The sequence below is a fragment of the Pelecanus crispus genome, chromosome 2 (assembly GCF_030463565.1).
Source record: "Pelecanus crispus isolate bPelCri1 chromosome 2, bPelCri1.pri, whole genome shotgun sequence".
Lineage (NCBI taxonomy): Eukaryota > Metazoa > Chordata > Aves > Pelecaniformes > Pelecanidae > Pelecanus > Pelecanus crispus.
The window spans coordinates 71,214,795-71,240,022 of record NC_134644.1 but is presented as its reverse complement, the minus strand read 5'-3'; the positions used below and the strand labels follow the sequence as shown (position 1 = coordinate 71,240,022).

The following is a 25,228-nucleotide window of genomic DNA, read 5'->3' as shown; positions in this document are numbered from 1 at the left end:
AAGCGTAAATTACGTGTTATTCTCTTCGGGTTTTGTCAAGAAAATACTCAAATCTGACTAGTAAAGAAGGTGACCACTGAACATTCCTTATACAGCCAAATATTACTACCAAAATCTGCTCGCTTCAGCCTCTAAAAGGTTTTCAGACCAGCTTGCTTGTTCTAGGTAAGCTACTGCTTACAACAGAATTAATTTGTACTTTTAGATGACTGACATAGTTTTGGTTGGTTTGTAAGTCAAACCGCCATGAATGCTCATATTCCTGTTCACTTCAACAGTGACCATCCCTCCCCTCCCTTAATACTATCTAGGATCCTATCTAGCTATCCAGGACATCTACATATCAAAATTTTGCTGTCATGTAGTCTGTTGGTTTGTATGGGTTAAATATGACATACGGCAGAGGTTCTTCAGTGAAAGGCCAGCTGTGCCCTGGTCTTCAGGGCTACCACGAACTTCTAGAGCGAGTAGACAAAAAGCCTTCCACCAAGTCGAGCCTTCACTGAACTTCTCTCTGCTGCCACTACAACTTCTTTCTGCAGAGACACAGAACAAAGGTTAGCAAAATGCAGCTGCAGGTGTACAATTGCCTTCAGCTTCCCTAATGGAAGCCAGATTTTGTCCATGTCATTAGTGTCATACAGAAATGTGATGAGGAGAAATGAGAGCGCAACCCACCTCATCAGAACAGCTGTTAACAAAATGATTTGGCAAACAGACTTTCATTTGGGGAAGCAGAAGAAGCTAGAACCGGTCAAATAAATCTCTTGCCAATATAAACTATTTCTCACAGGTAAGGTCAATACAGATGAAGCTGGAGTGTGGACTGGATTAGTGTCATAGCAAAGGAACACAACTGCTTGGAGAATGGCCTTGCTTGCATTCATGCAGAAAACATCAGCGATGCCTTTGTTTCAGGTGTTGGATTATGCACCCTAACCTAGTTGAGAAGCATTTACATTTCCAGGTGTTTGTTTCTGCATTGCATGTTTTAACAGCAAGAAGTCAAATACCATTTGTTGAAGACCATTCGCACACCTCCTCAGCCTAATACTGATGCTTTCTCAGTACTCACACAGAGAACCCCGGTTCTCACACAGGTTATGTCAGAGTAAGCAGAACACTGGACTCGCCTCAGCTGAACAAGCACTAAGTAACCTTCAAGCTGCAAAAAACGTTCCTCAGTGCACCATACAAACATGGGGATTGACTTTTGGTAAAAATAACAGGCATGTGAGGGAAACAAAGAGAAACAAGTACACAAACACATCCAAAATCACGCTTGGAAATACTTGACATATGAACAGTGTTCACTGCAAGTAATAGCTAGGACAGCGAGTCTGTAAATATTAAATGAGATGGATGGTTCAGTGCCTGCGTTATCCCATAGCTGAGCATCCATTTTGCATACAGGTTGGCGTGAAACAGTAAAGCCAGTTGGCACCTACACTTGATTTACCATGCAACCCTTCAGCAAACTCCTAAGGAGTTCTAGATTTCAGGCCGTTTTAATGTGATCTCTTTCAATTCAGGTGTCAGGTGCCAAAATTTTGACAACTCCATAGTCCATCCACCTATAAAATGGTTTTAATTATCAGTTCAGAGAGTGACTTAAATGAAAACTTAATGAACTATGTAAAGCACTTAAGACTTCTGCAAATGAGTAAGATACATATGTGAGGTGTTGGCTATTATATGCAAGTGAGGTAGAAAGATGTTACAAAGCAACTGACAACAGTAATTTTTCTCACCTTTCTTTCAGATTTCACAGTGATAACGGAACTCCCAAATCTTGATAGTTCCTGTAAAATAACATTGCTTGTTATAATGCTGCTGTTTTTTTTTTTTAAAGTGGAACTTTTTAATTTCTCTCAGTAGTTTGTTTTCTGGTTACTTACCTCAGGAGAAATCAGGACATACTGTGCCTGAAGAAGGAAAAAAAAAAAAAAAAAAAAAAGAATATAAAGTCAGGGCAGAGAACCACAGTAGGAGAGTAAAAGACCAGTGCAACAACCCTGACTCCTAAACAGCAAAGTAATTCAAGAACAAAGAGGAGGAGCCAAATCACACAGATTCAGAAACATAAGTAACCTTCTGTTTTCTGAAGCCAAGTCAGAATGCACCAGATATTTGCACTAGATGTAATTAATTAGTTGACATTATGACCTCATGTCCTGATTTCGCTTTTATGTTTTCTTACCCAGTCCTCAGGACAGGGAGATACCCATGATTTGCAGTGGCCTGTCACATTCCCTGCGGATGCCTGCTTTCCATTGTAAATGTAAACACGGCCAGCTGCCCCACCAAACAGTACTGTGGTGACAGCGTTAGTTCGCAGCGGGGACGTCACAATCATTTCATCTGCAAATATTACAAGGATGACATAACACATCAGAAGTGAAATAATGCTAAACCAAAACATGAGAGAGTTGGCATTTACATACCTCTAGATGCCACAATTCCTATTAATGATGACAGATAAACCATTTCAATTTCTAAGTTGCTCGGGATTTTAGAGATGCCTCCCCACAAGGCATGACAGAATACTTGTACAAGTCAATTGAGGAAGCAGACTGTATTTACCACTTGTATGAATATGTAGGTGACCGGTCTTTCCGTTGGCAAAAGTAAAACATTTCACCTCTGATCCAGATTCATCAAGCTTTACCTAGTCCATCATTATCCAGGTCACTTAAGTGTGTATCTCCTCCAAAGTGAGAAAACCTCCTGTCCCCACTGAATGTGCTGAGCAAAGAAGGCTTGGTGCTGTCTGTCAGATCGTATACCAGAGCCAGTCCAGCTTGGTGCAGCACTGAGGATATAAATGAAATCCTAGACAGGCTATCTGGAAAAAAAAAGTAACAAAAGTTGAGCATCAGACATAGGAACTTAGGTTCAGTACTTGCAATACATTGACAGCAGATAATACCAGCATTACATAACATGGACAAAATTAATATAATTTATGAATAAGATCAAATGTTATACGGCATCAACACTAATTAGCATAGAAAAAAATCTCTTAGCAATAGTAGCAGGGGAAAAATGCATTCAAATTAAAGACAGAGTTCTACATTTTGACCTTCCTAATTCCTTGCTACCTACTGCCAGAGTAAGGACAAAATACCGTGTTGTTTTAATTCCAAAAAATATGCAGTCTACTAGCAAATCTCTGCTACATAAATAATGCAAGGTAATAATGCTGCTAAATTGATTTTAGGGAAGGAAAAAAAACCATTGAAGTTGAGGCACAGTACAGAGGACTCTACAGGTAAAGCACTTGTAGGTGATTACAATGATTATTTCTGTTGTGTTTTTTTTTTTTTTTTTAATTATGTGGCAATTACAAGGTCCCTTTTCTAACTTTTATTTTTGTATCTATCCTCCAGCCATATAGAAACAAACAACCCAAAGCAGAAGTGGTCTCCAGTTTTCAGAAGGACATACCTGCAGTAGGTGCACCCACCACCAAAACTGTCCTTGTGATCCCAGCCACAGACATCACACCACTGGCCAGAGACAAACCCGTTCTACTCATTGCCTGTTAGATTTTTAAAAGACCTATGTCATTTCTACAGAATGTCACTTTATTTCAAATTATTTGTAACGCCCCATAGTATAGAAAGAGCCCTACCTTGCCTCCAGTTACTGCAAACCAGTGCTTTGTGCTTGGTGGGTTATACCCATACACCTTCCCAACACTCTGTCTGACATCCGATGAGAAGGGATTACAGCTTGAATTACAACGCAAAATATATTTGTATGTAAAACATTTTTGTACATTCAGCTAGGATTGCTCCTCTTAAAATATTTTCCCCTTTGTGTTTAGAATAATAGTGGCTGCCAAATCCTAGAAATCTATTTTAGTAATTCCCATGTTTGTTCCAACTAGTTACAAGACAGTTAGGGCACAGACTTGGTCTGTCTTTCCACTTCTTTATCACCCAATCATTTTTACGTTTGGTTTGCTTTCAAAAATGCTATCTCAAAGTAAGGGCTATCTATAGGATTATTTTAGGCATGCTTACCTGTTAGCATTTTTGTGCCCATTCTCTCCCTCCTGAAGAAAACCCAACAAATTCTTAAGTGTCTCTAAATAACAAAGACCCTTTCTATAAAGGCTCTAAAGACACAGCCCCCCTTCATGAGGAAGGATTAAGGCATAAAAATATGAATTTAATAAAAATACTCTAAGCAGAACAAAGAGGAAGCTTCCTGAAAAGCTGGAATTCTAATCTATTACAAATCTTAACCATTGTAGAAGCAGGGCAGAATGGAGGAGAGAGCAAGCTGTCATATACAACACACCCAGCACAACTCTTCCACGTAGGGCTACCAATCAGCAGCAATGTTACATTCTCCAGCTGGCAGCTGTCAAGTGAAAATCCAAACCAAGCATAGTTTTCTTCCCCCTTCACCATCCAGTTGGCATCCTCTACTGACAGAAGTCCTGAGAGACCAGAAAAATATGAATTAGATCTTCGTGTACCCTGGCACAGAAAAATCTATTAGCAACCCTCCACTGATTCATCCTATGACAAAAAGTTTCTATAAGCAAAGTTACACCATCCATGATATGGCACCAGTTATTGGTAACTTTGCTTGCTCAGTCTGCAACTGTACTGGCTGGTAAAAGCCTTTATTCAACACAGCCTGCTTCTAAATCCTTGCAATAGCCTACCCAAAGTACATGAAAGCTATCGGTCAAGCCTGCCCTAAAGTAGTGACTCCTTAGGGATAGGACAACATTGTAACTGTTTTTCAGAACCTGTAATTCTTCAAGGATTGTGGGTGGGGGAGCTTCAAATAATTCTGGCTTTAATTCAAATAATTCATTCTGTGGTTTAGTTTTGAAAAAATGTCAGTCAGCAGTGTGTTGAAACCCATTTTCATTGTGGTTTCTAATTTTACATGAAGTAGATTAAGCTACAAAAACTAAGTGTTATTGGATATCTCAATTACATGATTCTGACCAAGCTCTGAATACCTGTGTATCGTGCCCAAGCCCCATTAACTTTATTTAGCTCCGTATGTGGCCTGTCCTCCCTCAGTCACAACAGCCCTCATCACCTGTACTCATTAGCTGTATTCACTTGCAGCATTCCTCTTTAGCCACATGAAGGAACATAAAAATGGTAAAAATTCATCTTTTGAGGTACATTTGCAAATTTCCAAGGAAGGCCAGTGAGTCTGCCCTGGTATCACCAATACACAGTTGAATCCATTGCTTTAGCAAGCATTTCAACACTGTCTCCCACAACGTTCTTGTACCCAAGCTTGGACGCTGTAGTCTGGATGGGTGGACAAGCAGGTGGGAAAAACCTGGTTGAGATGATCACCCTCACAGGGCAGCAGTTAGTGGGTTATACTCTGAATGCCTGTGACAACTGGAGTGCCTTCAGGGGTCTATCTTTAGACTTATCCTGTTAAACACTTTTATAAATGATCTGCAGAAGGTAACGACATGCCCTTTCATGAAGCTGGCAGATGACAGGAGATTGGGGGGGGCTATCACTTGAGGGCCGTGCTACCATTCAAACCCAGACAGGCTGGAGGAACAGGCTGACAGGAACCTCACAAAATTCAGCGAGGACAAATATAAAGCCCTGCCCCTGGGAAAGGAGATGCCCTTGCAGTGATACAGGCTGGGGACAGACTGGCTGGGGAACAGCCGTGCACAAAAGGTCCTGGAGATGCTGGCGGGCAGAGTGCTGAGCAGGAGGCTCTGACAGCAGAGACGGCCAACAGCCTCCCGGGCTATATAAGCAGGAGCACATCAAAGAGATTGAGAGAAGTGATTATTCCCCCTTTATTCCTCCCTATACCACACCTATAACCCATTGTTCAGTTTTGGACCCCACAAAACAGGGAAAGGTGTTGATAAACTGGAGCAAATTTAGTACAGGGGCCCCAACATAGTTGGGAGCTGGAACGCTTGTGCTGTGAGCGGAGACTGAGGGACTGGGACTTATTCAGCCTGGAGAAGAGATGGTTTGGAGTGGACCTAACAGCAGCCTGCCAGTACCTATGAGGCCTTTAACAAGGAGATAGAGCCAGGCTCTTCCCACTGCACTGGGGTACTTAATGCCTTCTGTGCTTCCGATTTCACTATGCATGGAGGTTGGAGGACAACAGACAATGAACATAAGCTGAAACAAGAGAGGTTCATACTGGCTGTAACAAGAGACTTTTTTCCCTATGAGCACAGCCAAGAAGGGGAACAGCTGCCCAGAGTGGCTGCGCAATCTCCATCACTGGAGGTTTTTAAGACCTGACTGGATAAAGCCCTGAGCAATCTGGTCCGACTTCATAGCTGGTCCCGTTATTGAGTAGGAGGCTGGACTAGACACCTCCTGGGATCCCTTTGAACCTTAATTAATCCATGATTCATTAGGAACAAATGAACAGCCACATAAAATATGGGAGGATTAATTTACTAAATAAATATTACCTTGGTCACTCCTGTTGAAATAAGAGTAAAATGCAACCACAAATCCTCTCTGCTGCCCACCACCAGGTGCATATGGAGAGCCCACAACCAGATCAGCATTTCCATCCCCATCAACATCAGACGCCAAGAGGGACCAACCAAGATTACAGTAGGAATACTGCAACAAACAGTTAGTTTAAGCCTGAAATGGAACTGAAACCACCAATTCTGTAACAAAATAGAGCAATATATTTCTAAAGAGCTAATTTTGTCTGTTTCTGATCAAATTACCCTCCCACTCCCTGACTTCAATTTTGTTTTCTTTGGGATTTTTGGAGGGCTATGCATCTTTCTGTTCACCCTGCTGCCTCCCCTGCACTGGAGTACAAATTTCTTTCCCACATACAACCAACCCAGGCAAGCACCTGCTTGCACCATCCCCATCACTCTAAATTCCATTGCAATTAGAAGTTTGATTTTAATGTCCTTCTTTTAAGCCCACAAGCCCCTTTCCCCGTTATCTCACCTCCTGCTTGGGTAGCCCTGTATTAGCCTGATCAACATACCTGACAAGTTATGGTAACGTTTGGTTGAGATGCCAAGCCTCTTCCCTCAGTGCCAAAATAGACATATACAGCACCCTAAACAGCACGAAAAACAAACACAGCATAAGAGCATCTGCATGTCAGCACCAAGTATGAAATCCAAGACAAAGCACAGGGAGTGAAACAGTTCTGCAAGGGATATTAATACAACTACATTTTTCTATCAGACCCTTCTCATAATACTGTCTTTTCCACCCCAAACCTAAGGATACCCATACTATAATGGGTATTGCTATGACCAGGCAACAAACTACAGAAGTACAGAGAAGTACATTTTCATCATACTGTGGGTAAGAAACAAGGACAGCATACTGTGTATTACATTTGTTATACACGCATTCAGGTGGCTCAGATTTTGTTAATTATTATTTAATGCATGGCACACAGTGAAGCACAACAGATGCATGCAATTTTCCAAGCTAGTGGGAATTTAAATTCCTATTTAGACAGCTAAGTTAGTATCTGAAATTCTGAAGAGTTTTAAGCTTAATGGATGTGGTTTAAACCAAAACATTTTGCCTCTCAGTTCACGTGGGCTGAAAATACTCAGGGACCATTACATGGGCTTATCTGGTAGGCTGGAAGTCATTAAGCCTCTATAACTTGATTATTTTAGCAAGTGTGTCTGTGTTCATATCACATTTTAGATATCATCTGTTGGCCTGTGACAGCAGATGACAAGGCTCACTGACCCATGAGGTCCGTTCCAGACTGTCTGTTCCTAAATAAAAAGGGTACACTTGTATTTCATGAATGGCTCCTTACATTTCCAGCACATCAGTGCTGCAAAGTTGCAATCTGATTTGGATTTCTAACGTGCAAAAAGGCCACTGAAAAAGAAGTACAGAGAGCTGTCATTGCTCTAGCCAAAGTATGCACAAAGGTTATAAACCTTTGTGTTTAAATTATAATGTCACCTTGAGCAACAACAGAAATTCTCTGTCTCATTTCATTGTTCAAAAAAAAAAAAAAGTATCCATAAAAATCTTCTGTTTGGAGGGAAAAAACCCCAACAAACGCACGTGTGTGGCTTACTTTGTAAATAAGAAACTGAGATCCCACAGAAGGTGCTCCAATTGCCAGATCTGGCACTCCATCCTCATTGAAATCCAGAACTGCCAAGGCAGAACCAAATCTTCCTGAAGGCTAAAAGAAGAGGGATTGCTCTCATGAAAATAACAGATGTTTTCAAGACAAAACCATCAAAACATAATGCACATTTGCAATCACAGCACAAGGAAGAACTGGAAACACAGATGACAAAAAGCTGTCCCTACAATTCTTAGATTTTCTTAGCATCACTGTTCTCCCAAGTAATAACTGTCATACTAATACACCAACTCAGAGTCAACTGTTCTGTTTGAGGATGTGGAGGTGTTAAAATATAAGATAACTGAACACAATATGGTGCTGCTTTGTTATTTCCTCTTCTGAGCCTAGTTCACCATTGATGTTAAGCTTATGATCTTTCCTGTTAACAACATTATAGCTGTGAACCACTAAAACACTCTGTAAGAAGACAGCAGCTGTTACTCCACAGTTTATAACTAAAGAAACAGATTAAAAGGAAATGTATCTCATCTCTCTCTATTCTCTTCTTTGTGAATAAAGATATTTTCTGCAGAGGATCATCTTTATGACCTAACAAGATCATTTGATCCTGCTTCTCAGTTACAAGCCAGTCACTATCATGTCAAATCGTAGTTTTCTTCTTTTTTAGAATAACGTGTACTCTTAGTAAAGACAAACAATGATTTTGTGAGAAGTTATCAATTAATGAAAAAAATGTACCTTCAAACTTACACTGAATTAGTAATTTTAGATGAAAAAGGAAGGGAAAAAAATCACAATATTTTCTTAAATGTAGGGACCCAAATGAGCTATACTGTGACTTAGAGAGATTACCTCAGTTTTATTCAAGGGCAAATTATGTTCTAATACCCACTTATCTGGCACAGTAATAAAAGGAAACCTACAGATCACCACTGCTTTAATTGTTCCTGTGACTTGCTTTAATTGTCCCTGTGACTTAAGTAACTATTATTTTTCTTGAAAAGCATATGACATTCTTTTACCAGGAGGGGCATTTCAGGAATAATCCTCATACATGTTAATGATACTGTTGCTCAGTCAAGATCTACCACATTTTCAGGCAAAAAAAGTTAAGTGACAAATATCTGACTTGACCCCTCACCTGATGACCTTGTAGTACTTGGTCAGCTTTTCCATCTAGATCCATGTCCTCTGGTAGCAAACCTGACTGGTTGCCATAGACCACATACACCCGTCCTATCTGAACACGGCCCAACGTGCTGTACCCTGGTGCTCCAACCACCAGATCTTCATATCCGTCCTGGTTTAGGTCAGCTGAGATCATTGCCCTGTACAGTGAGGGAGTCAACAAAAACACAGCATTAGCTTCCAGACTACTGCAAGATTAGCAGAAAATGAATACTACTTCTTTCAGGTAAACCAGAACCTGTCTTTCCCCATCTATTTTTGCAAAAATCTACACAGTATTTTTCATATTATATAATTGATTTTTGTTTTCTTGAATTAAATAAAAACAGAGCCTTGAAGATTCATCTTCCATTAACACAGCTGAGATCTGCAGGAACTGCTTTTTACTTACTGACACAAGGCACCTGAGAGCAATCAGAGCAAGGAGCACGAAAAAGGGCTGCTTGCATATGACACAGAATACAAAAGATGAAATTAAGTAGCTTTTTAACCAAACCTCTGATTTAATCAATGGACTTAACAGTACATAAGCAAAGGCATCACAGGTCTCAGTAACACATCCGAGTTTAGAGAGGTAACATGGAGAGAAAAGAACTAACTACTGTTCATTTGGCTGGTGTGAAGTAAGCTCAAGAATTAAATCTTCAATTTTCGAGTCAGAAGAAATAAAGTAAGATGAGCAGCATTGCAAATTTATTTCATTACTCTTCCCTGCTGCAGGTAAAGCTACAATCTCTCTGGCAAGGAGAGAGAATACGCCTCTTTCTGTGTCCTGAATCTATCTCTGAACTCCCTATTAGTGTTGTAGTGTTTCCAAGAACACTTGCTAGGCACCACTGCTGATCAATTTGGTACAGACAATTAATTCTGCACAAACATCAACCAATAACCAAAAAAGGGTAACAATGTTCCTATACTGTTCAGAACTAGAGCCAATGTTGGTTCTAATTTGGCTCCTTCCATTCTGAGCTTGATCACACACAGAGAGTTGAGCTCCTTCACTAAGGAGAGAATGTAAAAAAATGACAAGACAACCCTTCTGAAGAAAGAGGTTATCTGACTAGACTTCACATCTGAATGGAAATTTTGCTTTTGATACAGTTTTATTCAGTACCGACACAAAGAGGCTTATGCTAACATCTGAAAGAAAGGTATTATGGGTTAACTTCTTGCTCTGGCCAGTCACTATAAGGCATTCAGCCAGATTTGTACCACTAGTTGATTTGGACTGTCACCTTTAAAAAGTATCCAAAGAATAAACATAAATATTTTGGTGGGTACTCAAAATTTTCAGAAATTAAGAGGGAGGTGGGAAGAAAAAAAGTACCAACCATCCAAGTCTAGCATAGGGTGAAGTCAGAAAATATGAAGCTGCTGGCTTGGAGATGTACTTAGAAGATTTTTGATGTGTAGTTGCTAACCCTTTCCAGACATCGGTTGCAAAAGCACGGTTTATCAAGTGGAGGGAATTCTGAAATAAAAATAATAGAGACACATGAGTGGTTAAAACACAGGCTGAAACTCTAGAACATTATGGAACACCTCAGAACCAAGTCACCAACAGTGGAAATCACCACACTGATTGAAGCAGACCCTGAGTCAGATCATAAGCACCATTCTAGAAAGAGACAAAAATCTGTATGCACTAAATGGAGCACTGCTAATTGTTCATTGCTATGCTTTGTTGGGACTTCTTAACCCCAAAAAGCAATCATATGATTCTGTAAAATGTATATACTAAAGTGTGAGTACTGAAGAAATACTTTGCCATTTTTCGCACTGCAAGATGTGTTCTATACACATCTTCACTATACAATAAGCAAAGTGTAAAAATTTAGTATTTACAATGTACATATAAATATATAGATTAATAATGGCTGCTGGAATCTCCATGAAGTGAAGTCACAGGCTACTGTTAACATCCAGAGACCCTGCTCCAACACGCAGCTTCTCAGACAGAAATTAAAACAATTTTATACAGAGATGAATTTTACCTGACATGTCTGTCACTTCTCACTTACTGTTGCCCAAGATTGCATGTTGAAGTGAACTCCTCTCTCTGTATAATTTATATTCTTTTCAAGTGTTTTTGCAAGCAAAGAAGTTGTATTCTTGTGACGTTCATTTTTTGATTGTTCATTTCTACTAAAATAAAGAAGGCAGTAATAACCATTAATATAACTGAATTAATGACTTGAGTATTTTACAACAAAGCTAGAAGAAGCAATCAAACTGCATGCAATCAGGAGGCCATTTCTCCCATATATAAAGGGAGTTCTCAAGAGATACCAATTAAGCTGGTTTCTCTTGAGATGTTTGCTAGAAGCATACATACACTTGTGCTCTGAATAGCTGAGTTCCATATTTCTGTACATAAATCAGGCAAGAATTTAGCTATGGTAAGGGTAAACATGAATCAGTAGTTTCATGATTAGCAGGACAAAGAGTGACAACCAAATAAGTGTGAAGGCTTAGCACTTCAAGTGCTAGGTAAGTATTCTTGTCCTTAGGCTGAAAAGTAGAAGTCTCTCCTAGGTTCAGCACAGTTCCCCCATATGAAGCTTATTTATGCATGTTAGAAGAATCTCAAATTTACACACAAAAAGATAAACCAAAAGATCTCTAATTTTCAATAGCTCACTGTCCACATTAGCGGAGGACTCTCATCAGTAAGTCTTTGAACCTTCAGAGCTATACTTACATGTGACTGTCCCTGTGCTCCTTTGTGCAGTTTATAAACAGAGGGTTCTCAGGCAAGAAGCAGCCACTAAAGAAATATGCAGAACACATTTTAAACATTTTCCCGCAATGGAAGTGAAACTAAAAATACAACTTTTATCCTTACTGATTCCTCTGTTAGAAGTCATCAGTTTTCTCAAGAAACCCTGCTAATTCAAAATTGGAGCATCATTATAATCCTGAGAAACCCCTTTGACATTTATTTTAATGACCTTTATTAGGTTCTACATGAATCTCACATGTCTTTATATAACTCTTAAAGGAAACTTATTGTAACATGTCCTGCTGATTCTAATAGTCTAAAGCACTTTTAATGAAAGTGCCATTCTGGAACAAAGAACACAACAGATTATGCCATACTGTATTTCAAACATCATTTCCCAAAATAGCTGCAGTGATATCTTCCATATAAATGGATGCATTAATTGCCACTGTTGTTGCTCTTATGAAGTTATTTACAGTAAGGTTACACTTGTAACAGACCAGTACAGGGCCAGAACTTCTATAAAAAAATACGATATTCCAAGTACAACCCTGAGCTTCCAACACCAGAATGTATACTCTTACCCTTTCTAATCCTATCTGTCTTCAGTGTCTGAAGGCAATACCTGCCCTCCCCTAAGAAGGGACATCTTTGCTGGCTGATGACAGCAGCCAGAAGGTGCCACCACAGCTCAGACTGCCAGGCCAAGCAGAACCTCAGGGCATGCAACATTTCAGCAGGCCCTTGAGTGCATCTTAAAGAATGCCCCAAATTTTCCCTGTCGAGTATCAGCTGGGCACACCAGAGCCTTGCCTGGGGAAAGGAACGCGAACATGTAACAGATGCAAACTCAAGGCCTATGTAATTCTGTGCATGTGGGTAAAAAACCAGCCACAGAAATCCCTTTGTCCAAGTGAGGATTTAAAGCTCAGCACCTCTTCTAGGAAAGAGCCTGCCTTCAGAAGAACAATTAAATGGGTGTCAGAACTTGACTACTGCATTTCATATTGCAAGAAACACAGTTATACCTGGTTCCATTTTCTAGCATGTGGCTTGTCAGCTCAAAAATATTGTTTGTCCAGAATGCCATGTCATCCACTCCTCCGAGGAAATACTCATGGAACTTCTCCACCAGAAATGGAGATTTGCTAGCATATGTTGGAAAAAGCTAAGAGACAAGCAATATAGTTAGTAAGATGGATTACATTGTCTTTGTGCTTTATGTTCATTTTTATAAAGAAAACAGGAGACCAACCTTGGCAACAGCAAGCCTTTCTCCATGCCTGAAAAAAATAATCTTCAGAAATAAATTTGCTTCATTTAATAATATTTAATAATTTAAACAGTTCTTTTCAAGGCTTCTGTATGGTAAATACTATGCAAGTCATTACATTTCCTTGTGGGCTGTTAATATATCTTTAAAAGCTGTAATGTAAGAAGTAATGATCTGAACTTTATTGCTGCCCTTAATTTGGAGTGATTCACAGTGTTTGTAAATGCTGCATGACTATTGGTAATTAACTGAAATAAAGGATACAGCTAGGCTGTTTAGGACATTCAAAAGCAGACATTGCCAGGTATCAAAAGACTCTTTTGAATTATTCTTGGACTTGAAAGGATCTACATAAAGTGTAGGTAAGCTGTCTACTTAGGTATGTACACTGCTCCTTCAGTACATGAAAATTATATTGCTAACATGCCACAATGCAACGGTACTTGAAGATATAGTTGTTCTCACATAAATGGGCATAAATACATTAAATGCATAAACATGTTCAATAGCTAAGATGCTGAATCTGTGGTGTAATAATAGATTTAACAGTTATTAAGCAGTCCAAATTTGTATTCTAGCCATGAAAACTATTCAGGTGCTTTATTATTTTGGGGTCTAGCAGGGAGTCTGTATTGCTGGCCTCAATGCATAAACTTCTGAGCTAGCATTTCAAGTAGAATTATCCTCATTTTCCTACATATGTTTCACTTATGAAAACCCAGACAAAGCTATTCAACTTACAGTTCAAGAAACAGCAGGTAAGTACAGTCAGTAATTGTGCTTTCAGTAACGATCTCTCTTCCATAAAACTCCTTATAGATAGCTGCTAGGTCTTTGACAGGTACATACCTAAAACCAAAAGTAGTATAACAAGAGTTTTTCCACATCACCCGATAAAAGAGTACAGTTTCTGTAATACCAATAGCCTGCTTTAAAATATTCTAAATTTCAAAAGACCATAGAAGGTCATGAAGATTTACAAATGCCAGAAAGACCAGGACTGCGGGTGCAGTTACTCTCTGCACAACACTCTCCTCCTATTTAGGTTCAAACTCAGAAACCTGTAGAACCATTCCCCTGTGGCTACTGCTGGTAGAGTTTCCACATTCCCTACACTGGTTCCCTGGCTTGATGATCACATAATCTCGGAGGATGTCCTCCAACTCTCTGCTGTGCCAAATCTACTCCTAGCCAAACAGACACTTCCCACAGCTGTGCCAGTTTTATTAATGAACTGTGCCTTCTACACCTAGATGAACTACAGCCTCCTTAAACAAAACAACTCAAATGACCTACTTCATCAGCAGAAAAGAAGGCATGCGAGTTTTTTATTTCAGTTAAAAACTGTGACAAAAAAATTGTGTATATCTAAAAATGCTGCTTCTTTTTATGCTTTTAAGGCCTGTCTGAATTCCACAGCATCTATAACCATAAACATCCTCAACTTCCAAAACTTTAAATGGGAATCTAAGTGATACTTAACAGAGCTATTTAACTAATTGCTAGGACATTCCAGCAAACCTTTTTCACTGATTATTTTGTATATAATTACTTATAATTCCCTTCAGAGATAAATAATTTAATCTTTATTGCTGTGTAAAACTTTTTTCTTCTGTCCTTCCAGTTCTTCATGTCAGGGAACAGTAAACATGCATATAAGGAATACCAAATTCAGAAAAATTCCAATAGCCACATGGGTTTCTTTTGAAAGAAACATAAAGGAGGACAGCATTTTGTTAAAGCACAGTGAGTATACAGAGTAAGCAGAAATAATTACTAAAGAAGGTAACTTCATTATCTTACCAATTTAATGCCAGGTAACTGAAGTCCAGCTCAAACTGACTCAGTACATCTCCTCCTGCAGATGGAAGAATGAAAAAAACCCACAAAGCCCAACAAACCAAACCTGTTAAGTATCTGTCATGGATAACAGCATGGATGCAGCTATGTATGGCTATGCTATCTATGTTTATATAGATATATATAAATATAGATATATAAATATAGATCCTCCAGCTGTATATTTAGAATACATATACATAAACGCTTCACCTGAAAGTATGCTGCATACTTTATACTTCCAGAGAATAAGAATAATGTAAAAAAGAATAATAAAAAAGAATTAGAATAATAAAAAAAAATTGAAATAGTGACTCCATTTAAACATTAGCATTCTTCAGCCTGTGTTTTGGCTTTAATACAAGTGTCCATATGCCCTATCACATCTCCTGAAACATGGAGCATGAGGACAGGGATAGCAGGGCTTTGCAAGCTACGGGAGAAGAGTGAGAATGCAATGTCCATATGACTCATTCTTGGCTCCTGCATTGCACAGGGTGAGAGCCAGAATCCCCCACTGTGGATTTGAAGGGGACTAGTTATTCCAATAGAAGGATCTATGATCAGCAAACAGAAACATTACCAAAATCGCCAACATTGTGAGCTTCTGAGTATGAACCATGAAAATCAATCTGGAGAAAAACAAGAGAACGTCTGTTTATTTTAGTCATCCTTCCATACAAACATATGAACAGAAACAAATTTTCCAAGCAGCCCTGAAGTTTACAGGTCCCAAACCTGACCAACTTCCTTCTAATGGAGTTTGTGACATTTCATGTCTCTGAAAATCTTCCTGAAACAGGGCTCCAGATTTTCTCTTCCCTCCCCACCAGAGTCCAAAGCTAAGCTACCAATTCCAATAAATCCAGTTATAACAATAAATATAATAATACAGGCTTACTTCTCCCATGGCCTTTAGAAATCCCTGGTCGATGCCCAGGCTATGCCAGCTAACATCTGCCACCATATGTGAGGCAATTCCGAACAGGAAAGCCACCAGCTTCTCTGTATCCTACACAACAACAATCCACTTGTAGTAATGTCAGTAATTTTACTCCTGTCTTTAAGAACGGATGAGCATTTTACGTTAGTGCATTATACAAGGATATAGGTGAGAAACTCTTACAATCCAAGAACTTAGCATGACAAAGTGTTGACCACTCATTCCTTGATGCTGGAGTCACTTTTTGCAACTTGAGAAGCTTTAAGCACTTATGCAGCCCAAGGCCATAGAATTGCATGGTTGATGTCAGGACACCTTGTGTACTTCAAGTTAGATGTGTACTAAAGTGTTTTTCTGGACTGAGGACATGCACTTCCACTTCCAACGAGTGAACCCCCTCTGCCACCATGGGTGTTGTGCAGATACACAGAGGAGAGAAAGACATTCCTGTGCAAGCGCTGTTCACTGTAAAAGTGCCTGATTAAAGCCCAGGTATGAAACTACTCATTCCCACAAACAGAAAAGTTATTTGGAATAAATTTATCAGCAACAGAAATTTCATTTCTCCAGGAAAGACTTCTCTGCATTGAATCACTGTAAGTTCCAGAGGTCTTTTAAAAATCTGTAATTGACGCATAGTTTTTGACCAATTTATGCTTCCCAAGGGTCAACAGTTCACAAGATCAGTATCACCAGTGGCCAGTCAAAAGGCAAGCAGGCTTGTTTAGGTTTTAAAGACTGCAGCTCTCAAAATGTTGCTCCACCTGTATGACTCTCCTGAGCAGAGACAGAATGGCAAATTGTCCAGTAAGGAAAAGAAAACAATATGACCTTTAAAATCATTCTCAGTTTGACAATTTGGTTTTCCTCTCCCCCTATGTAGCTCATATACCATAAACAAGAGTGAATCAGGACTAAGTCCAAGATTTCACAAGTGAGAATTCTAAAAGACTCCTGGTTTTCAAGTGGCAAACACTCAACCAGAACTGATAATAATGCAAGACCACCAATCACATTTGAAAGTTTGGACCTATGAAATATATCATAACCACCAGACCACATTGGAGATAACTGATATGGATACCATAACTTTTTTGACTGGTAACGATGAAAATAGGACTTCAAATTTTCCTATATCAGCAGAGACTTTATTTTAAAAAATGTGTATTTTTTCTACACTTCCCAAAGGATGAAATGGCAACAAGTGAAGGAGAAGAGAACAGTAAGAAACAAAGTCAAAAGTTAAAGAAATTTTCCTACCTCTTCCCAAGGCTGAGGATAATTCCTTCTGATGTAGTGAATACTTGTACTGAGAAATGGTGACCAGTGAGTGTCTTCAGACACATGATGGAATATTCCTATTGCCATAAAATTACATCAGTATTTGTTTTTTTTCTTTTGGAAAAAGTGAAAAAATTTTCTCCATGAAAAGAACATAGGCTTTTGTTCAATTTCATATTGTACAGACAATACATTTTACAATCCACTTATATGAGAAGAGCCAAATAAGATATATTTTTATATGATTTATACTGTCAAAAGAGATACTAGATTTACCTTCTATGATTTTGGTTTGAAGCATCTGAAAATTTTGTGCCTGCTCCTTTTCTCTGTGCCTTTGAGTAGGTACAGTACAATGAAAAACTGCCTCCCAATTGGAAAGGATAAAGAGCTGACAGAGAAGCCGTTGACTAAATGAATGCATTAAATTGTACAGCATAAAAGCTAATGGGCATAGCAGCCAAGTCAAAATATCATGCTTTACGACAGGTATCAGTTTCCACAGGGTGGAGGACGGCTATGTGATCATCACCACCACCATCACTTTCAACAGAATGGCAAACTTGCCAAGATACAGTCAGTGTAGGAGCAGAAGAAGGGCAGAGGAAAGCAGGGTTTTCCTTTGAAGCATCAATTATTGCTCTCACTTGGATTTATGCAGAAGAGATTATGTAAGATCTAACAGTGACCTTGCCAAAAAATTTCTGTGTACCTACACAAAGCTGAGGGCAACGCAACGCTGACGTGACAAGACTAAGCAGCACAATATTAAATTCTCTAAGGGGGAAGAAGGTAGGAAGGAGACAGATTATTTGGACCATCAATACACTTGGAGGAAGAGTATATTTGTTCAGACAGGACTGTGAAACTGCAGGAGACTAAGGTATATTAAATGCTGAAACAGAGAGCAGACCTTGTGGGTGACTCAGTCACCTCCTGGCCTCTTGACATTTTACAGCTCAGCTGAACTAGGTAACATAAGGATGGGATTTGCCAGACTGAAATCAAATGTTCACAGAGCAGACTTCAACATCCAAGTTTGTCTCCTGCCTGGAAAGGCAGTCTGGATGGCTTTGTTCTTGATCCAGAGGCACACAGTTAAAACAGCTCAGATCTGTAGAGGTATCTATTTCTTCCACATAGACTAAGGAGACTGCTGACAAGAGGCCCAAGTATAAAATAAGGCAAGATGGACCCCAACCTTAGTGAAAGAATGTGGGCTGGAGGCTGCAGATAGAGAGGCTCTGATCACTGGCCTGGTATAGGGCAGAAGTCAAAACTGTTAGAAGGGAAAGACGAGGTAGACAGAAATAATGAAGTTAAGGTAGTGTCGTGGTTTAGCCCCAGCCAGCAGCTAAGCACCACGCAGCCGCTTGCTCACTCCCCCTACCCCGGTGGGATGGGGGAGAGAATTGGAGGAGTAAGAGTGAGAAACACTCCTGGGTTGAGATAAAAACAGTTTAATAATTGAAATAAAGTAAAACAGTAATTATAATAACAACAATATAACAATAATAATAATATACAAAGCAAGTGATGCACAATGCAATTGCTCACCACCCGCCGACTGATACCCAGACAGTTCCCAAGCAGCGATCGCTCCCCCTCGGCCAACCCCCCCCCAGTTTATATACTGAGCATGACATCATATGGTATGGAATAGCCCTTTGGTCAGTTTGGATCAACTATTCTGGCTGTGCCCCCTCCCAGTTTTCTTGTGCACCTGGCAGAGCATGGGAAGCTGAAAAGTCCTTGACTAGCATAAGCAGTACTTAGCAACAACTAAAACATCAGTGTGTTATCAGCATTCTTCTCCTACTAAATCCAAAACGCAGCACTATGCCTGCTACTAGGAAGAAAATTAACTCTATCCCAGCCAAAACCAGGACAGGTAGGAATTGAAGAAATCCCAGGAGAACATCAGTCCTGAAAACAAGGCAACCGAGATTGAAGTTTGGAACAAGATGTTAGCACAGCCAGGCAGAAGAGCAGAAACAGTGACCTGGTAAAGTGACAGGAGACAAAACCAGTACTGAATGCCAGAGCAGAGGCGCAACCTGGATGTGAACTGAGCACCCCGACACAACAGAGACGATCCCCTGTTGGGCAACCTGGATAGGGCAACCTGCCTATCAGGATATAAACCAAGCAGCCTGTAGTTGGCATAAACAACAGTCAGAATCAACAACCTACAACAGAGAAACAATGAGACGTCTAGCTTCCACTGTGTGATTTAAGACTCTAGGTAGAGCAGGTGATGAGAAAAGATGGGGAAAGTGTCCTTGGAAAGACAAACAAGGATTTTGCAGTTTGAGGCAGGAAAAACAAATACTGAGATAAGTGGAGGCACTGGCACTCAGCTGAAAAACATGTGAAAGATGAGGCAAACCAAACAAAGATCCTAAGAACATTTTTAATTTAATGGATCTGAATTTGCATGACCTGCTAAAATAAACCACCTCCCATACTCAGACTTTCAGTAAGATCTCAACAATCAAGTGGCCAGATATCCTCACACAAATGACGTATCACTGCCTTGTCTCTGGTATCTGCCCAAACATCCTAATAGCTTGTTTGTCAGAGGACAGGCTGGTTTTGTCCCATTTGCTAATTGCTCACTATCCAGATTTATCACTTCAGTAGCAAATATCCTGGAGCAAGCTCTAGTTGGCTATTTTATAGCTCTGGTGTTGCTGGAGAAGCTGATTATGATCAAGAGTTGACCTACCAGAGCTGAAAAATCAGGGAACCAGCTGCAAATCAAGACATACTCTTTACAGGCCACTGCAACAGGGTGCTAATTTTGTAGTGCAGTCTTTAGCTCTGCAAGCACCAAAACTAAGACTGACATTAATTTCAAACAGGAAAAGGCATAAGACAGCAGCAGTCTGGAAAAGAAAGGCTTTAAACTGGAATGTTACACTCCCCTCCCTCACCCCGGTCCAGCAAGTCCTACACTATTTTGGTTTTGTGAGCTTTTTATATTCTCTATCATCTTTGTGACTGATCTGATAGAAACTAATACTTCTTTAATATGGAAATTAGCTCTAGGCTTTCCGTAAGACTTAGAAAAAAAGATCATTTTGTCCTCTCAATTTCTCCCTAAGACAGTACTCAAGTCATCTGACCTAATTTAGTCAAACAGCATCCTTCTATCAAATTGCTCTACACATTAAATAGTTAAATTTACCCCAAAGTTACTTTCTTAAAACATTTTAAAATGTATTATTTTCTTATATAGTTCTACAAAAAGGCTCAAAATACTAACACAAATGGTGGATGTATTTGCAGGAAGGTATTTTTGGCCATACTTCATTTCTTACAGTATAACTGCTTTCAACCCTACTAAATTCTGTAGGATTTTCATATAAAAATAGAGTTGTTACAATACTGGACTTATAAAGCTTTTCTTACCATGTTTGCAGATTGAAGGATAAAAGGCATCAGGATAAATGCTCCCAGCCTGAAATGCATCTTGGTGGTTTAGTAATAACTGGGAAAAGGATGGGGAACAAAGGAATCAGAATGCTATTGCACAGCACAAACCCCCAGTTCACTGCCAATATTGAAAATTAAAATTTAAATATCCAACAAGATACAATTATTTCAGTGTCATCACCATCCCCCATCATCCTGCCCTGCTCCCCCCTTTCCAAAATACTTGTAAGCAGAACTAAACTAATCAGTATACACTGTAATTTGAAAGGCCATTTAGGAAAGCATGATCTAATTTAGGTACTGGTGAAGTCACCTTCTGAAGGTGCCCTCCTCCTCTTGGACTAGACACAAAGCCTGATCTTCTATCTTCCATCCTCTGGATCACAGCATAGCTGTCTACAGCAGACAATGTGAATACTTCCCTTGAGCAATCTCCTACTTTGATAAAAGATCAGATTATATAAAATGGTGTTCTTTACATTGTGCTAAAGGATATTAAAAATGTTTTAAACACAAAACATGTGTGTTTTGTTCATGTGTTTATGAAAACTGTCCACATGCTTTCAGTGCTCTGCTGGATACAGCCCATGAAAGAAAAAGCTATTTGCACCAATTAGAAATCAGTTAAATGACATATGTGGTGGACTAAATTTTAAACCTTGCTGTCATTTTGCTATCTTTATGTTTACTAAGTCTCCTTTCCAAAAGCCCTCTACTGATTCTTCTAATACAACTACCCATGGCGGGTATGACTTAAGATGATGGGAAAAATGCGAGAAACCACACACAGTATATACACATTATTAGAATTACTGCATATTTGCAACAGTAGTCAGGAGGAGTCAAATGATTTTCAACAAAACAAGGTAAAAATACAATCTAGGCACAGTAGTTACATATTACTGAGCATAAGTAATAAAGAAAGGCAAAAAGACAGACAAAAAAACACTCAGAAGAAAAGCATACATAATTAAGTAATAATATGCTTCCTACCTGTCTATAATTAACATTCCCTTCGTGCTTCATGAAAAATTCCAGAGCTCTATGCGCTAAAAAACAACATATTGATTTATAGGTACTGTGGCCAGGCCCATGTTTTGTTAGAAGCATTATCAAAACCAGAATACACCGCATCGTCATATCTAAGCCAAGTGGCACAGGTGCATGAAACATGCTTTCTCAGAAAATGCTGTATGTGTGAAGGGGTGTGTTTTCTCACCTAGGGAGCTAATAAGGAAATGCTGTTTCTGTGGCATATCTGGACACTGAGGTCTCATCAGTCTCTCTCAAGTCCCCAGTCCCCCAAGCTGACCAACAAAGCCGAAAGTGCTTAATCGCAGGGAAAAGGAGCTCCTTGTGTCCAGAATTGAGCTACAGCAGCGAACTGACATGGATCACACCCAGCATGTATGGAGGAGTACGGATCATAAAATTCTAGCTGTAAAGGACCCACGTGAATTGTATTTCAGTTTCACTGTTGCCCTTAACATTGAAAAAGGTACCTCTGGAATCAATGCAGGTGTTTACCAGTTTGATTAATTTTTAATATGTATGAAAACCAACAAAAATCTAGAGTCAGCAAGGTAAATAATACTATTTGTTCACTGAATAGGCAGACATTCTTGATGCCAAAATATGTACTGAGCAAAAGTAACATGAGAATGAAACAAACCGACATCACTTTTCTTTAATGAAGTCATCTTCTAATGAATGTTAGATCCCAGGGATAATCTATTAACAATATTCTAAAAATACCCAACATTGCCTCTAAAATTACTCGACTGAAACTGCAAACACGGATTATCATCTCGCCTTCCCACACAAAGTTCTACTCCTCACTTAAAGCTATTTACACACTAAGACTGATAAAGATAACCCAGAATATGCTGAGTTTAAATTGATCCTTATCAAATAAATCACATCACAAAAAAAATCCCATTCTCATTCTGGAATAGGATCTAGACAAAACTGTGTGAGTTTGAATAACCTTTCACTTTGAATTTTACCCACTGATCTAAACCATCCTTATACAAATATGCTAAGATACCTAAAAGGACCAATCTTGCACAGGAATAACTTAAAAATAATAATAAAAAAAGTCTATCATTTTAAGGCTCAGCCGTTTCAACGCACATCTCTACTTCCAGTGCGAGAGACTCTCACTTTGGCAGTTTGCTTTTCCCGTCCCCCGTCCCCCCTGACTTCTTTCATTACTCATATGGACCCAGGTCCTAGAAGTTCACCTTTACAACGAAGTTCGTAATGGATCCCCACAGTTCCACAGAGCCCCACGAGTTTGACAGGAGCCCCTGAGGCGGGGAAGAGCCTCCCCACTCAGACCTGCCTCCAGCAACAAGGCTGCGGCAAGTAGGACACAGCACAGCTCTGCCGAGCACGCCGAACATGATCAACATTTTGAACAGGCAGGGCTTTTCGCCATTTAAAAAGTACTTTCAGAAGTCTGCCCAGAACAGACGTTGGTGCTGGTTTTGAGTCGGATCTCCTTTCTACAGTTTGGGTTTTTTTCTTCCTGGAATACTCAGTGTTTGGATTTGGCAATGACTTTCAGTATCCTATCATCATGGACTTTTTTTGCACATTAGTAAAAGCACTGATTTTAGCAACATCAGAGCTGAACGCAGTTTAATGTCATTTTCAGACAAATGGACAAAATTTGTTGCAAACTATGAGCCAATAGTTCAGTGTACACACTATTCCTCGGACAACCAAGATCTTTAAATTATATAAATGCAGGTTTTTTGCAATATGCTTCCTTGATTAGAAAAAAAAAAAAAAACAACTGCTTTGGGACCGATCCATAAGCTCTTCTTTCTCTTCATAGACTTCTTGCAAATATACTCTATTCTGCCAAACCTGCTATTTATAGTTTTCAGAAGCTCATACTCAGTAATTAGAGCCCCAAGCTTGCAAAGACGTATGCACTTGCCTAACCAGTGTGACTTCTCCTACTGATTACTGTGGGTTTCTTGACATATCATTAGGAAAAGCGAATGGTTGCAGGATGCTGACCAAGGGTGTAACAGCAAGGGAACATGCGCTCAGTCTCAAATGAATGCCATGAATAGTCCCAGCCTTTAACATGTTCAAAGTTGCATGTATTCAGTACTTAAAGTGTGAGATTATGTGAATAGAGACAACATCATATGTTTTACTATCTGTTTGAGCAATGGATTTAGACTCAGAAACAGAAGAACAATTAAAACTGTCAATTTATTATAAGTTAACATTTCAGAATAACCTCACACTACTCATGAGTGTTCTTGCAAGAACTACAGCGGAAACCAGATTTTAAAAATAACACATGCAAACAAGAAATTAAACCCAGAAATATTTCCCCACTTTGATGTTCACTCTGTTCTCTCCTTCATTCTCTACAAATCTAGGCTGTTCAGGCTACAGATAGCAACCTACCAGAAAGAGACACAGAACAAAATTTTCATGATATTTGTCATAGATAGAAACACATTAAAGCATTTTATCTGTTTTATGCAGGTATGGCAAAATTAATACATAGTGATTTGAAAACAGAGCTACTGCAAACGATCTGTGTTATTCTCTAGTTTAAACATAACAATCCCAAAAATTGCGTAAAGTATTCCTCTTCTTTCTCCAAACCAAACCCTGCCTGCGTAAGACCCACAGACACAAACATTCCAGTTACATAATGCCTGTGTTTTAGAAGACGGAAAAATACGCAACCAAATCGATTCAAGCATTTTGCTTATAAAACCAGTAAAGTTTCAAAATCCAAAACCAAACTACTCATCTATACTACATGTTATTCATTTTTTTTAAATGATGTAGAATGCTCATTACTTTATTTCCTCCCTTTGCTTTCCAACTGAATCTGAATTTACTTCCCTTCCCAAACAATTCAAAAGACACGAAAATTCATTCTGAACAAGTCTTACCTATTTCAACATGTGTTGAAATTCCACTTGGGGTACATCTTTGACAGAAATGGTATAGTATAACCAGAAAAACAGACCAAATCTTCAAACCAGCCATGATGCTGGCTCGAACTGCAATTTGCAGAAGCCTGGAGCAGTAGCACTGTGACCTTTGAAATGTAGGTTACGGAGCATGCCTTTTCTTTCAGACATATTGCTGACACAGCAAGTAAACGACTGCTGTATTTGAAAGTCTGTTTTAGACCAATGCTTTTCTTTACCTCAAGTGAAGTAATTTATAAAAAAAGGAAATAACCTACAGGTGTTCTCCCCTCTTGAAATCTCTAACATCTCTGGGGTTTGTGCAGCGTAACTGCTGTCGCTGCACGACAGCGCTGAGGTCTGTTAATGTACAAAAGCACGGCAGGTAAGAGCATCCATCCTCCCACAGTTCGTCCAGCTCACGGTGCACTTGCCTTACAACAGCTACATCAGATTTCACAAAAAATTAAAGACGATTGCCAAAGCAGTATTCGTAGAAACAC

At 39.3% G+C, this 25,228-nt stretch overlaps 1 protein-coding gene across 1 annotated transcript; it reads right to left on the bottom strand.

Moving 5' to 3' along the window:
• Nucleotides 1–458: 458 nt before the first annotated feature.
• On the bottom strand, nt 459–24,801 carry GPLD1 (glycosylphosphatidylinositol specific phospholipase D1). The gene is made up of 25 exons (XM_075705524.1): nt 24,705–24,801; nt 21,766–21,821; nt 20,749–20,827; nt 17,314–17,411; nt 16,012–16,122; nt 15,694–15,742; nt 15,075–15,129; nt 14,013–14,120; nt 13,254–13,281; nt 13,027–13,166; nt 11,978–12,043; nt 11,298–11,418; nt 10,608–10,747; nt 9,230–9,416; nt 8,071–8,181; nt 6,997–7,071; nt 6,452–6,608; nt 4,309–4,450; nt 3,635–3,734; nt 3,448–3,541; nt 2,669–2,845; nt 2,201–2,361; nt 1,899–1,925; nt 1,752–1,802; nt 459–536 (listed from the first exon to the last, which is right to left on the bottom strand). Exons 1-25 carry the CDS (start codon nt 24,799–24,801, stop codon nt 459–461), a joined length of 2,508 nt encoding a protein of 835 aa, XP_075561639.1.
• Nucleotides 24,802–25,228: the final 427 nt, after the last annotated feature.

Coding starts and splice junctions, on each gene's coding strand:
- GPLD1 (XM_075705524.1), bottom strand. CDS start 24,801: ATGGCTGGTTTGAAGATTTGGTCTGTTTTTCTGGTTATACTATACCAT. Junction 17,412..20,748: donor TCCTTCAATCTGCAAACATG/GTAAGAAAAGCT, acceptor TTATGGCAATAG/GAATATTCCATCATGTGTCT. Junction 15,743..16,011: donor TTCTAAAGGCCATGGGAGAA/GTAAGCCTGTAT, acceptor GTTTTTCTCCAG/ATTGATTTTCATGGTTCATA.